Source organism: Lemur catta, chromosome 14 (assembly GCF_020740605.2).
Source record: "Lemur catta isolate mLemCat1 chromosome 14, mLemCat1.pri, whole genome shotgun sequence".
Lineage (NCBI taxonomy): Eukaryota > Metazoa > Chordata > Mammalia > Primates > Lemuridae > Lemur > Lemur catta.
This window is the reverse complement of record NC_059141.1, coordinates 55,021,952-55,037,561: the sequence shown is the minus strand read 5'-3', so window position 1 is coordinate 55,037,561 and position 15,610 is coordinate 55,021,952. Positions and strand designations below refer to the sequence as shown.

Here is a 15,610-nt window from a genome sequence, read left to right as displayed (position 1 = left end):
ATGATCAGATGAGATTTATCCCTGGGATGCAAGGATGATTCAGCATACACAGATCAATAAATGTGGTACACCACATTTACAGAATAATGGATAAAAATCATATGATCATCTCAATAGATGCAGAAAAAGCATTTGATAAAACTCAACATCCTTTCTTGACAAAAACTCTTAACAAATTAGGTATACAAGGAATTAACCTCAACATCATAAAGGCCATATATTACAAATCCACAGCTAACATCATATTCAATGGTGAAAGGTTGAAAGCTTTTCCTCACATAGGATCAAGATGGCCAAGTAGACAGATAATATGTGCCTCCTTTGTGGAGAGGAACCAGAATAGTAAGCTGATCCTCACATTTTGAACAGATTGTCTAGGAGAGAACACTAGGATTCACCAGGGAAGTTATGGGAAGCACTAAAAGTGGGTAAGGAGAGGGCTCAGGGCAACTTGCCCAGGGGGGACTGGCTAAGAGCCGGGAGAAGCTCCTGGATGCAGGGAAATAGTAAGAGAAGCTCCCAGGGTGTCACATTCCAAGGCAGGCTTTTACGATTTTGGCTACAAGGGAACCCTCTGTCCCGTGCAGATCTCAGGCCTAATATAGGGAGCTGCTTGGAGATTACACCGAGATGTTGCTCCAGAATCCCACAGGCATCTGAGCCTAGAACAGCTTGAACCAGGTGCCATTCTGACAGCCTTGATACCAGGGAACTATAGGCATGTCTGAAGCCATCATGGCTTTGAGGATGAATAGAGGAGTCCTGTCACTCCCATGCACCCCTGGAGAGGTCCCCACCACTCTTCTGTGGGCTGCTGTTGAGGCTAAGACATGGGTGGACACTATTTTCCACAGTGTCTTGCCTACACTGCTTGCCAGGGTGGGGTCCAAGACTTTCTGTTTGCATGCCTGAGATGCCATTTTGAGAGTTTGACACTGGGCTGTGTCCTGCCCTCAGGCTGTTTGGGTTGATGTGGCTGCAGCCCCTGCCTGGCTGTGGAGGGACAGGGAAACCAGGTTTTCCAACACACATCTGGGATGATGCCCACCATCCTTCAGCTGGCTGCTGTGGGACCGAGTCTTAAGACAACTGCACTCTCCACAGTTTACTGCCAGTGCAGTTGGACTGAGAAGGGCCCTGCCCTCCCTGGTTACAGGTCCAATATGCCATTTTGAGAGTTTAAACCAGCCAGTCTCCTGCTGTTGGGCTGAGTTCAAGCTGCTGCAGCTGCAGCCCCAACCAGCTGAGTAGGGACAGGGGAGCCCAAGCTCTCCTACACATAGCTAGGATAATTCCTACTGCCCTGCTATGGCCTGCTGTGAGACTGAGACATGAGCAGACAGCACTCCCCTCAGCATCTTGCCTATGCTGTTTGTCTGGAAGGGGTCCAATCCTCTCTGGTCACAGGCCCAAGGTGTCATTTTGGAAGTTTAAAGCCAGACAGCACTCTGCCCTTGGGTGGAGTTTGGGCTGTCACAGCTGCAACCCTGCCCAGCTGAGGAGGAACAAGGGAGCCCAAGCTCTCCTAAACACACCTGGGACAATTTTCACCGCCCTGCCATGGGCTCTGGTGAGACTGAGATGTGAGTGGACCACACTCCCCACAGTTTCTTGCCCATGATGCTTGCCTTAAAGGACCCTGCCCTCTTTTATTGCAAGTCCATAGCTGGTGCCATTTTGAGAGTTTAATGCTGAGCCATGACCCAACCTCAGGCTGAGTTCAAGGTGACTTGGCTGTAGTCATTATTTAGCTGGGAAGGCACAGGGGAGACCAAGCTCCCCTAAGTACACTTAGGACAATACTACCATCCTGTTACAGGCAGCTTTGGGACTGGGGACTAGCCTGCCCAATCCATTGTAGCTACCAGTAACACCAACATGGACCACTTGGGTCCTAGTGGGGAGCTCCACCATTGCTATTGCTACTTCCCACATCCTGCCAGCTGTTCAGGGGCCTGAGAATGCATGCACACACCTGGCCTTCTGTTCCACCTACTATCTTCTGAGAAAGCCACCTGAAGGTCCAAGAATTGGCTCCCCAGGACACACTAACACTGCTGTCAGTGTAAGCTACTCTGGGTCCTAAAATCAGGCACAATCAACCCACTGCTTCCACCACTGGGGACCAATGGTCTATCTGATGTTCAATTCCCCAGCAAAACTTTACCACAGCCTCAAATAATAACTATATCCTAAGCTACCAAGGAAATCAAAATACCACTGACCCAGTGTACTGCCTAAAACTCATACAAAGATCACACTATTGCAGGCACTCAAAATCAAAGCCAAATGTCCTATTCAACCAACAACATATATATATCTTCAGGAAAAAATTCTCCCCATCAAAAGCAATTTCAAAACATTAGAACAGGTGACTGCTAAATCAGATACACAGATATCAATGGAAGGATAGGAAACATGAAAGAACAAGGAAATATGGCACCAGTAAAGGACCACAACTTTTGTTCAGTAGTAGATCCCAATCAAAAAGAATTCCTCATAATGCCAGATAAAGAATTCCAAATGTGGATTCTAAAGAAACCAATAAGATGCAAGAGAAATGTGAAAAGCAATACAAAGAAATCAGAAAATCAATTTGGGATATGAATGGGAAATGTACTAAGGAGATAGATTCTTAAAAAAAAATCCAGAAATTCTGGAGCTGAAAAAACTCATTAGAGGAAATACAAAACACATTCACAAGCTTCAAAACTAGGCTAGACCAAGTAGAAGAAAGAATCTCAGACCTTGAAGACAAGTCTTTTGAAATAATTCAAACAAAAATAAGGAAACAAATTTAAAAAGAATGAACAGAGCCTTTGAGATATCTGGGACTACATAAAGCAATGGAACTTACAAAGTGTTGGTATTCCTGAGGAGGAAGAGAGATCAAAAAGTTTGGAAAACCTGTTTAAGGAAATAATAGATAAAAACTTCTCAGGACCACTAAGAGAGTTAGACATTCCGATACAGGAAGCCCAGTGATCACCAGGAAAATGCACTGCAAAAAGGACTTCACCACAATATGTTATAATCAGAATGACTAAAGTTGCAGTGAAAGAAATAATGTTAAAATGAGCAAGAGAAAAGCATCTAGTCACTATAAAGGAAACCCCATCAGACTAACAGTGGACCTTTCAGCAGAAACCTCATAGCCAGAAGAGAATGGGATGGCATTTTCAAAGTGCTGAAAGGAAAAATTGCCAGTCTAGAATCGTATATCCTGCCAAAATAAGCTTCACAAATGAAGGAGAAATAAAGTCTTTCCCAGAAAAGCAAACATTGAGAGAATTTGTCACCACTAGAGCAGACCTACAGGAAATGCCCCAAAATGCCTTGAACATGGAAATGAAAGGTCAATGTCCATCATCATGAAAACACATGAAAATATAAACCTCAAAGGTCTAATAAAACAATAACACAAAAGAGGAAGAGAAAGGAATTAAATGGCAATATGACAGAAGTTTATCAAACCACAAAGAAAAAAAGAAAAAGAAAAGGAAAGAATGAATTTATAAAATAATTAGAAATCAATTAACAATATGACAAGAACAAAACCTCACATATCAATACTAATCTTGAATGTAAATGAATTAAATGCTCCAGTTAAAAAGTATAGCTTGGTGGATGCGAAGAGACAGGAACACTCATACACTGCTGGTGGGACTGCAAACTAGTGCAACCTCTGTGGAAAGCAATATGGAGATACCTTAAACAGATACAAGTAGACCTACTATTTGATCCAGCAATCCCATTATTGGGCATCTACCCAAAAGAACAAAAGACATTCTATAACAAAGACATCTGCACCCGAATGTTTATAGCAGCACAATTCACAATTACAAAGATGTGGAAACAACCCAAGTGCCCATCAATACATTAGTGGATTAATAAAATGTGGTATATGTATACCATGGAGTACTACTCAGCTATAAGAAACAATGGTGATATAGCACCTCTTGTATTTTCCTGGATAGAGTTGGAACCCATTCTACTAAGTGAAGTATCCCAAGAATGGAAAAATAAGCACCACATGTACTCACCATCAAATTGGTTTCACTGATCATCACCTAAAAGCACATTTAGGAATAACATTGATCGGGTGTCGGGCAGATGTGGGTGGGAGGGGGGATGGGTGTATACATACATAATGAGTGCGATGGGCACTGTCTAGGGGATGGACACGTTTGAAGCTCTGACTCAGGGGGCGTGGGGGGCAAGGGCAATATACATAACCTAAACTTTTGTACCCCCACAATATGCTGAAATTAAAAAAAAAAAGTATAGCTTGGCAGAATGGTCAAAAAAATGATCTAACTATATGCAGCTTTGCAGCTTACAAGAAACTCACCTTACACATAAAGACACATATAGACTGAAAGTAAAGGGGTGGAAAAAGATATTCCACGCAAATAGAAACTAAAAGTGAGCAGAAGTAGTTATATTATGTCAGATAAAACAAACTTTAAATCAAAAACAGTAAGAAAAAAATACAAAGAAGGTCATTCATTACATAGTGATAAAGGGATCAATTCAGCAAGAGGATATAATGATTCTAAATATATATACAAGCAACATCCGAGCACCCAGATTCACAAAATAAATATTACTAGACCTAAAGAAAGAGATAGATACAAACACAATAATGCTGGTGAACTTCAATACCCCACTCACAGGACTAGATGGATCATCAAGACAGAAAATCGACAAAGAACCATTGGACTTACACTGTAGACCATGTGGACTTAGACATTTATAGAACATTCTATCCAACAACTACAGAATATATATTCTTTTCATCAGCACATGGCATATTCTCCAAGATAGACCACATTTTAGGCCATAAAACAAGTCTTAACAAATTTAAAAAAAAGGAAATCATATCAAGTATATTCTAAGACCACAGTGGCATAAAGCTAGAAATCAGTTCCAACAGGGACTCTCAAAACTATACAAATACATAGAAATTAAACAACATGCTTCTGAATGACCACTGGGTAAATAAAAAAATAAAGATGGAAATTAAAACATTTTTTGAAATAAATGGAAATAAAAATATAATATACCCAAACTAGAGGGATACAGAAAAAATAGTGCTAAGAGGGAAGTTTATAGCATTAAATGCCTACATCAAAAGGTAGAAAGATCACAAATTAACAACCTAACATTGCACCTCAATGAGCTAGGAAAACAAGAAATATCAAACCTAAAGTTAGCAGGAGAAAAGCAATAACAAAGATCAGAACAGAACTAAACGAAATAGAGACCAAAAAACAACACAAATGATCAATGAAAAGAAAAGTTGATTCTTTGAAAAGATAAACCAAATTGGTAAACCACTAGCTAGACTAACCAAGGAAAGAAGAGGGAAGATCCAAATAAATACAATTAGAAATGAAAAAGAAAAGACATTACAACTAATACCACAGAAACACAAAAAATCCTCAGAGACTATTATAAACAATTATACATTCACAAACTAGAAAATCTAGAGGAAATGGATGAATCCTGAAAACATACAGCCCCCCAAGTTTGAACCATGAAGAAATAGAATGCCTGAATAAACCCATAGTGAATAGCGAGATTGAATCAGTAATAAAAAAAATCTCCCAACAAGAAAAGGCTCAGGACCAGATGGATTCATAGCTGAATTCTACAAGACATACAGAGAACTGGTGCCAATCCTACTGAAACTGTTCCAAAAGATTGAAAAGGAGAGAATCCTTCCTAACTCATTCTTTAAATCCCATATCACCCTGATACCAAAGCCAGGAAAGGATGCAACAAAAAGAGAAAACTACAGAAAAAACAATACCTCTGATGAACACAGATGCAAAAATCCACAACAAAATACTAGCAAACCAAATCCAACAGCATATCAAAGGGATCATTCATAACAATCAAGTGGGTTTCATCCCAGGATGGTTCAACATATATAAATCAATAAGTGTAATTCACCACATAAACAGAATTAAAGACAAAACCCATATAATCATCTCAATAGATGCAAAAAAAGTACTCAATAAAGTCCTGCACCCCTTCATGATAAAAACCTCAAAAAAAACCCCAAACAAACAAACCAAAACTCAGCATAGAAGGAACATATCTCAATATAATAAAAGCCATATATGACAAATTTACAGCCAACATCACACAGAATAGTAAAAAGATGAAAGCATTCCCCCTAGGAACTGGAACAAGACAAAAATGCACACTTTCACCACTTTTTTTTTGAGACAGAGTCTCACTCTCTTGCCTGTGCTAGAGTGCCGTGGCATCAGCCTAGCTCACAGTAACCTCAAACTCCTGGGCTCAAGCAATCCTCCTGCCTCAGCCTCCTGGGTAGCTGGAACTACAGGCGTGCACCACCATGGCCGGCTAATTTTTTCTATTTTTAGTTGTTTGGCTAATTTTTTTCTATTTATAGTAGAAATGGGATCTTGCTCTTGCTGAGGCTGGTCTTGAACTCCTGAGCTCAAGCAATCCTCCTGCCTTGGCCTCCCAGAGTGCTAGGATTACAGGTGTGAGCCACCGCTCCTGGCCCACCACTTTTATTTAACATAGTACAGGAAGTCCTAGCTAGAGAAATCAGGCAAGAGAAAAAAAAGAAAGTGCATCCAAATTGGAAAAGAGGAAGTCAAATTATCTATGTTTGCTGATGATATGATCTTATACCTAGAAAACCCTAAGCACTCCTCTAAAAAACTCCTGGATTTGATAAAGGAATTCAGCAAGATCTCAGGTTATAAAACTAATGTACAAAAGTCCATAACATTTCTATACACGAAACAACAACCAAGTTGAGAACAAAATTAAGAACTCAAACCTGTTTACAATAGCTGCAACAAACAAACAAACAAATAAATAAAAAGCAGAATACCTAGGGATAAATTTAACAGTGGAGGTGAAAAATCTCTGCAAAGAGAACTACAAATCACTGATGTAAGAAATTGTAGACAGGCTAGGGACGGTGGCTCATGCCTGTAATCCTAGCACTCTGGGAGGCTGAGGCAGGAGCATCGCTCGAGGTAAGGAGTTCGAGACCAGCCTGAGCAAGAAGGAGACCTTGTCTCTACTACAAAAAGAAAAAAAAAGAAAAGAAAAGAAAAAAAAAAAGAAATCAGCCGGACAACTAAAAATATATAGAAAAAATTAGCTGGGCATTGTGGTACATGCCTGTAGTCCCAGCTACTTGGGAGGCTGAAGCAGAAGGATTGCTTGAACCCAGGAGTTTGAAGTTGCTGTGAGCTAGGCTGATGCCATGGCACTGTAGCCTGGGCAACAGAGTGAGACTCTGTCTCAAAAAGAAAGAAAGAAAGAAAAATTGTAGACAACACAAACAAATGGAAAAACATCTCATGCTCATGGATCAGAAGAATCAATATTGTAAAAATGACCATATTGCCCAAAGAAACTCACAGATTCAATGTAATTCCTATCAAAATACCAATGCCATTTTCACAGAATTATTAATATTTAAAACATTCTAAAATTCACATGGAACCAAAAATGAGCCTGAATAGCCAAAGTAATCCTAAGCAAAAAGAACAAAACTGGAGGCATCACATTTCCTGACTTCAAATCATACTACAAGGCTATAGTAACAAAAACAGCATGGTACCAGCATTAAAGTAGACTCTCTTCTATGGAACAGAATAGAGAACCCAGAAAAAAAACCATATACCTACAAACAACTGATCTTTGACAAAGCAGAAAAAAGCATACACTGGGGAAAGGATATACTAATCAACAAATGGTGCTGGGAAAATTGGATAGCCATATGCAAAAGAATTAAACTATCACTCACCACATATAAAAATTAACTCAAGATGGAGTAAAGACTTAAATATAAGACACGAATCAATAAAAATCCTAGAAAAAAACCTAGGACAAACTCTTCTGGACTTTGGCCTAGGCAAAGAATTTATGACTAAGACCCCCAAATCAAATGCAATAAAAATAAAAATTGACAAATGTTAATTAACTAAACTAAAAAGCTTCTGCACAGCAAAAGAAATAATCAAAAGAGTAAACAGACAACCTACAGAATGGGAGAAAATATTTGCAAACTATGTGTCCAACAAAGGATTAATATCCAGAATTTACAAGGAACTCAAACAACCCAGCAAGAAAAAAAAACCCATTAAAAAGTGAGGAGATGACAAGAACAGGCATTTTTGAAAGGAAGATATACAAATAGCCCAAAAACATATGAAAAAATACTCAACATCACTAATTGTCAGAGAAATGCAAACCAAACCACAGTGAGATACTATATTACTCCAATTAGAATGGCTACTATTAAAAAGGTAAAAAAAAATAGGTGTTGGTACAGATGCAGTGAAAAGGAAACACATACACTGTTGGTGTGTATGTAAATGAGTATAACCTCTATGGAGACCAGTATGGAGATTTCTCAAAGAACTAAAAGTAGATCTACCATTTGATTCTGTAATCCTACTAGTGGATATCTATCCAAAGGAAAAGTAATCATTATATCAAAAAGATACTTGTACTCATATGTTTATCACATTACAATTCACAATTGCAAAGACATGGAGTCAGCCTAAGTGCCCATCAACCAATGAGAGGATAAAGAATATATGTGGTACTTAAATGTTGATCAGTTAATAACAATTTGATGGTGGGTACATGTGGTGCTTGTTTTTCCATTCTTGTGATACTTCACTTAGTAGAATGGGCTCCAGCTCTATCCAGGATAATACAAGAGGGGCTAGATTCCCATTGTTTTTTGTGGCTGAGTAGAATTCCATGGTATTCATATACCACATTTTATTAATCTACTCATGTATTGATGGGCACTTGGGTTGTTTCCACATCTTTGCAATTGTGAATTGTGCTGCTATAAACATTGTAGTGCAGATGTATTTTTTATAGACTGTCTTTTGTTCTTTTGGGTAGATGCCCAGTAATGGGATTGCTGGATCAAAGGGTAGTTCTACTTATAGCTCTTTGACATATCTCCATATTACTTTTCACAGAGGCTGCACATATAGTAATAACCTTCATCGAGTGTTGGGCAGATGGCGGGGAGGAGGAGAGGATGGGTATATGCACACCTAATGGGTGTGGTGTGCACCATATGGGGGATGGACACACTTGAAGCTCTGCCTCAGGTGGGGCAAAGGCAATATATGTAACCTAAACATTTGTACCCCTGTAATATGCTGAAATAAAAAAAATTAAAAAAATGTATGTGGTATATATATCACGGACTACTACTCAGTGATAAGAAAAAAAGAAACAATGTCTTTTGCAGTGAATTGAATGGAACTGGAGGCCATTATCCTAAGTGGAGTAACTTAGGAACAAAAGCCAAATGTGCACATTCTTTCTTATAAATGGGAGCTGAACTATGGCTAAAGAAGGGCACAGAGAGTGGTATAATGGACATTGGCAACTCAAAAGAGGGGTGAGTGGAAGGGGAAGCAATGAAAAATTACTTATGGGGTATAATATACACTGTTTGGGTGATGGGCACACCAAAAGCCTTGACTTTACCACTATATAATATATACATGTAACAGAATTCAACTTCTTCACCCTGAATCTATTAAAATTTCAAAAAGAGAAAAAAACTTAAAAATAAAAGAAAGCTTTTCCTCAAAATGAGGAAAAAGGCAAAGATGCACACTCTCACCACTTCTATTTAACATAGTAATGGAAGTCCCAGCCAGACCAATTAGGCAATAAAAAGAAATAAAAGCCATCCAAATCAGAAAGGAAAAAAGTAAAATTTTCTCTGTTTGTAGATAACATCGTCTTATAGAAAACCCTAAGGACTCCACCAAAAACTTATTGGAATTAATGAACAAATTTCAGGAAACTTGCAGGACACAAAATTGATATACAAAGTCAGTTGTTTCTACCCACTAGCAACAACACTAGCAACTTTTTCCCTTTAATTTCTTAAAGAAATTAAGAAAGCAACCCCACTTACAACAGCATCAATAAGAATAAAATACTTAGGAATAAATTTAATCAAGGAGATGAAACATCTCTAAAACATTGATGAAAGAATTTGATGAAGGTATAAATAAATGGAAAGATATCCCATGTTCATGGATCAGAAGAATTAGCATTTTTAAAATGTCCATACTAATCAAAGTGATCTACAGATTCAATGCCATCCCATGAAAATTGCAATGGTATTTTTACAGAAATAGAAAAAAATCCTAAAATTTATATGGCAATACAAAAGAACAGAATTGGTAAAGCAATCTTGATTAAGAAGAACAAAGATGGAGGCATCACAGTTTCTAATTTCAAATTATGTTGGAAGTCTATAGTAATCAAAGTTGTATAGTACTGGCATAAAAACAGAACCATAATACAAAGGAATAGAATGCAAAGACAAGAAATAAACCCACACATATACAGTCAACTAAATCTTCTACAAAGTGACTCAGAATACACAATGGGGAAAGGATAATCTCTTCAATAAATGGTGTTGGGAAAACTGAATATACAAATTGCCAGACAAGGAAAGTAGATGCTTTTCATGCCATGCAAACACCTTAGAATACTTTCACTCCATTTGCTACCTCCAATTTTTGATGATACTGTTTTCATGTATATTAGTTCTCTATGTATTTTTAAACCCCACATATTATAATTTTTCTATAGAAATAATATTCATTTTTCTTTTGTTATGGTTTGTATTTCATTGGGGGTTTTTACTCACATCCTGGTTGATTTTTAAAAATTTACATACAGTAAACTGCATTATTTTTTTTATGTATTCTATGGGTTTTGTCAAATGCATAGAGTTGTATATCCACCACCATAGTCTTGGATTAGAATAATCTATTACTCCAAAATTCCCTTGTGTTTTCTCCTTGTATCCAACTCTCTTCCCAACTCTAACTCCTGGAAATTGCTTATCTGTTTGTCTACATAGCCTTCTGGATCTGACTTCTTTCATATAACAAAATGCATTTAAGATTCATACATGTTGTGTGAATCAATAGTCTGTAACATTTTATTGAGTAGTGTTTAAGTGTATGGTTGTACTATATAGTGTTTACCCATTTAGCAGCTGAAAGATATCTGAGTTGCTTCCAGTTTTTGGTAATTATGTATAAAGCTCTTATAAACATTTATTTCTTTATTATAAGCATAAGTTTTCATTTCTCTTGGTAAATACGAAGAAGTGGGATTGTTGTTTCATGTTGTATATGTATGTTTAATTGCTTAAGAAACTGCCAAATTGTTTTCCAAAGTGGCTGTGTACCATTTTGCATTTCCACCAGCCACATTTGAGGCTTCCAATTACTCACATCCTTGTCAGTACTTGGTATTGTCAGTCTTTTTAATTTTAGCCCTTAATAAGTATGTTGTAGTATCTTGCAGTAGTTTTAATTTGCATTTCCCTAATGACTAATTATGTTGAACATCTTTTCATGTGCTTATTAGTCATCCATATATCTTCTTTGGTGAGGTGTATGTTTAGGACTTTTGCCATTTTAAAAATTGGGTTGCTTATTTTCTTATGTTGAGTTTGAGAGTTCTTTGTACAGTTCATACACGAGTCTTTGTCAGAAATGTGATTTGCAAATATTTTCTTCCACTTTATGGTTTGCTTTTGCATTCTCCTAATTGTGTCTTTTAATTTTAATGAAGTTCAAATGGTCATTTTTTTCTTTTGTGGGTAAAGTTTTTGTAGATCATACTTTTAGTATCTAGAAACTCTTTGCCTAAATTAGGGACATGAAAATTTTCTCTTGTATTTCTTCTAGACATTTTATAATTTTACATTGTACATTTAGGTTTATGATCCATTTTGAATTAATTTTACATTTAGGTTTATGATCCATTTTGAATTAATTTTATATTTTTTGTTTTTTAAGATATAATTCACATAACTTAAAATTTACCCCTTTAAACCATAGAATTCAGTGGTTTTTAGTATATCCACAAAGTTGTACAGCCATTAGCACTATCTAATTCCAGAGCATTTCATCATCTGAAAAAGAAATCCCATACCCATTTGCAATGACTTCCTGTTTCTCCTTCCCCCAACCTTAAGCAACCTACTGTTTTGTCTGTAGATTCTTTCACTTAGCATAATATTTTCAATATTAATCTATTGCATAGCCATATATCAGTAGTTCATTACTTTTTATGGCTGAATAATATTTCATTGTATGGATATATACATTTTACTTACCCATTCATCATTTGATGGATATTTGGGTTGTTTTTACTTTTTGGCTATTGTGAATAATACTTGTATGAATATTCATGTACAGGTTTTTGTGTGAACATATGCTTTTAATTATCTTGGGTATATATATATATAGGAGAGTCGAGTTCATTTTTACATAAGGTATGAGGTATGGGTTGAGGTTAATGTTTGTTTTGCATATGGACATCCAGTTATTCAAGAAACATTTGTTGAAATTACTGTCTTTTCTCCATTGAATTGTCTTTGCACTTTTGTAAAAAATCAGTTGACTATTTGTGTGGGTCTATTTCTAGACTTTTTTGTCTGTTCCATTGATCTATGTTTCTATCTTTTTGTCAATACCACACTGTCTTAATTTCTATAGCTTCAGAGTAAGTCTTGAAATTGGGTAGTTTGAGTCCTCAAACATTGTTTTCATTTTTCAAAATTATTTTGTCTATTTCAGGTCCTGTACATTTCTCATATACACTTCAAAATTAGTTTGTCAGTAGTGATAAATAAACGTAATCTGAGATTTTGTTTGGGATATTGGGATTGCATCAACTCTATAGATCAATTTGGGGGGAATTGTAATCTTTTTTTTTTTAATATCAATACCGTATTTATTTTATTCTTCTTTTTTTATTTCATCTTATTATGGGGGTACAAAAGTTCAGGTTATATATATTGCCCATGTCCCGCTCATCCCCCTGAGTCAGAGCTTCAAGCGTGTCCATTCCCCAGACAGTGCGCCTGGCACTGTAATCCTAGTAATTTGATTCTCCCAGTCCATAATCATAGCATATCTTTCCATTTATTTAGGTCTTCTTTGATTTTGTTCAACATTTTTTTGTTTGTTTGTTTATTTGTTTGTTTTAGAGACTGGTCCTTCATTCAGTCACCGAGGCTGGAGTGCAGTGGTGTGATCATAGCTCACTGTAGCCTCAAACTCCTGGGCTCAAGAGAGCCTTCCATCTCAGCCTCCCGAGTAGCTGGGACTACAGTTGCCTGCTACCATGCTCAGCTAATTTCTTTAATCAGTATTTTGTAGTCTTCAACATACAGCTCCTGCACATATTTTGTTAGAGTTACAATTAAGTCTTTCATTTTTGGGGTGCTATTATAAATGGTATTGATTTAAAAAATTCGAATTTCTATGTTCATTGCTAGTATATAGAAATACAGTTGAGTTTTATATATGGACCTTGTGTCCTGTGGCCTTGCTAAAGTCACTTCTTAGTTCTAGAGGATTTTGGGGATGGATGATTTGGAATTTTCTACATAGACAAATAAATAATATATTCATTTTAGTTTTACAAATATTTTTACTTTTTGTATTTTTCTTCCTTCCTTCCTGAATGTCCATGATTTTATCTGGTATCATTTCCTTCTGCCTGTAGATCTTTCTTTGGTATTTTTTTTCTTTTTGGTGAGTCTGCTGGTTACAAATTTTTCAGTTTTTGTTTGGCTGGAAATCTTTTTATTTTCCACTTATCTTTAAAGGATATTTTTTCAAGATGCATAATGTTAACTTGGCAATTATTTTTATTCAGAACTTTGAAGTTATCCTCCATTGTTCTGGCCCTCACTGTGTTTGCAGAGAAGAAAATTATATTGTTACTACTTTGAAGAAAATCTTCCCTTTTTTGTTCTATTTTTTGCTTTTATTATTTTTAATTGACAAATAATAATTATATATATGGGGCACCATGTGATACTTTGATACATGTATGCAATGTGTAATGATCAAATCAGAGTAATTAACATGTCTGTCACCTCAAACATTTATCATTTCTTTGTGTTGGGAACATTTAAAATGTGCTCTTTGCATTATTTGAAGATATGCAATAAATTATTGTTAAGTATAGTCACCCTATGGTGCTGTTGAACAATAAGAACCATTTCTCCTATCTAGATGTACTTTTGTATTCATTAACCAACCTTTGGCTGTTCTCTCCTGCTCCCTACCCTTCCCTATCTCTAGGAACCACCGTTCTACTCTCTAGTTCTATGAGATCACATTTTAAAAAATATTTTTATTCTTTTATTTATAACATACTCATTATTATCCAAAAGGAGAACATATAACTCTTGAAATACTTGAAACATGAACACCATCCTAGAAAGACAATGTGAAACAAGTACACATAATGTTTATATTAAAACACAAAAAAATAAAAATAAAATAAAATAAAATATTCATTACGTAACAGTCTTCTGCTAGGCACTGAAGACAGAAAGCTGAATAAGAGAGACAGCTTAGATTCCTTTCTGTAAAGCATGACATGTACCCCTCCCAAGTTTTCTGTTGAGGACAGATTTCTATCATTGGGTTCCTTATAATTTTGTATTCTTTCCTCACTTATCAGGCCAAGCTCAATATGGTGACTTTCCTCAAACTTGAGACACTGGACACACTTCCCTTCTCCTGTGGAGTTTCTGGTGTCTAAGAAGGCTTGACCGCCTGCTAAACTTTCTCCTGCATACGCTACAAGTATAAGGCTGCTCACCTGTGTGGGTCCTCTGGTGTTTAATAAGGTGGGAGTTCTGAACGAACCTTTTCCCACATTCATTACATTTAAAGGGCTTCTCTCCTGTGTGATTTCTTTGGTGTGTATGTAGATTTGCATTATGACTAAAGCTTTTCCCACACCATGAGCATCTATATGGTTTTATTCCTTGGTGTGTCATGAAGTGCTTATTACGATCTGAACTCCATCTAAATCTCCTATCACACTGTTGACATTTATAGGGTTTCTCTTCAGTGTGAATTCTCTGGTGCTTAATAAGGTCAGAGCTAACTTTGAAGCTATTACCACATTCCTGATACGTAAAAGGTTTCTCTACTGTGTGGTCTTTCCCATGAATATCTGTAAGTTTTGGAAGCTCTTCTTTACAAGTTGAAAGTTTCTTTCTTTTGTTCCCTGGAAAAGCTAGATGCCATTTCTGAACCCTGTGTGTATCACCATGATTTTCCTTGTTCGTTGTTTTCTGGGCAACTTCCGTTCTGGTCTTTTCTGAAACTTTGTATCCTGGTATTTGTATTTCTGATGCAGGAAAAGATACAGGCTGATCGTTTCCAGTGTGTTTTTTGAGCATTAATGTTTGAAGATGTGGCTATGTATTTTTCTGAGGAAGAATGGCAATTATTGGATACTTCTCAGAAGACTCTCTACATTAATGTTATACAGGATATCTATGAGAATGCCATCGCCATTGGGTTAATGCTCTATGAGATCACATTTTTAAGATTCCACATATGAGTGAGACCAGGCAGTATTTATCTTTCTGTGTTTTGCTTATTTCACTTAACATAATGACCTGTAAGCTCCTTCATGTTTCTGCAAATGACAGGATTTTGTTCAATTTTACGGCTAGATAGTATTCCATTGTGTATATATACATTTTCTTTATCCATTCAGC

At 36.6% G+C, this 15,610-nt stretch overlaps 1 protein-coding gene across 1 annotated transcript in view; it reads right to left on the bottom strand.

The window, feature by feature from the left end:
• LOC123649744 (zinc finger protein 75D-like) overlaps positions 1–15,286 on the bottom strand; it is a 33,283-nt gene extending 17,997 nt beyond the window's left edge. The window contains exon 1 of the mRNA XM_045567918.1: positions 14,606–15,286. Coding sequence (XP_045423874.1) covers positions 14,606–15,286 — 681 coding nt within the window. The remainder of the gene's footprint in view (positions 1–14,605) is intronic.
• Positions 15,287–15,610: the final 324 nt, after the last annotated feature.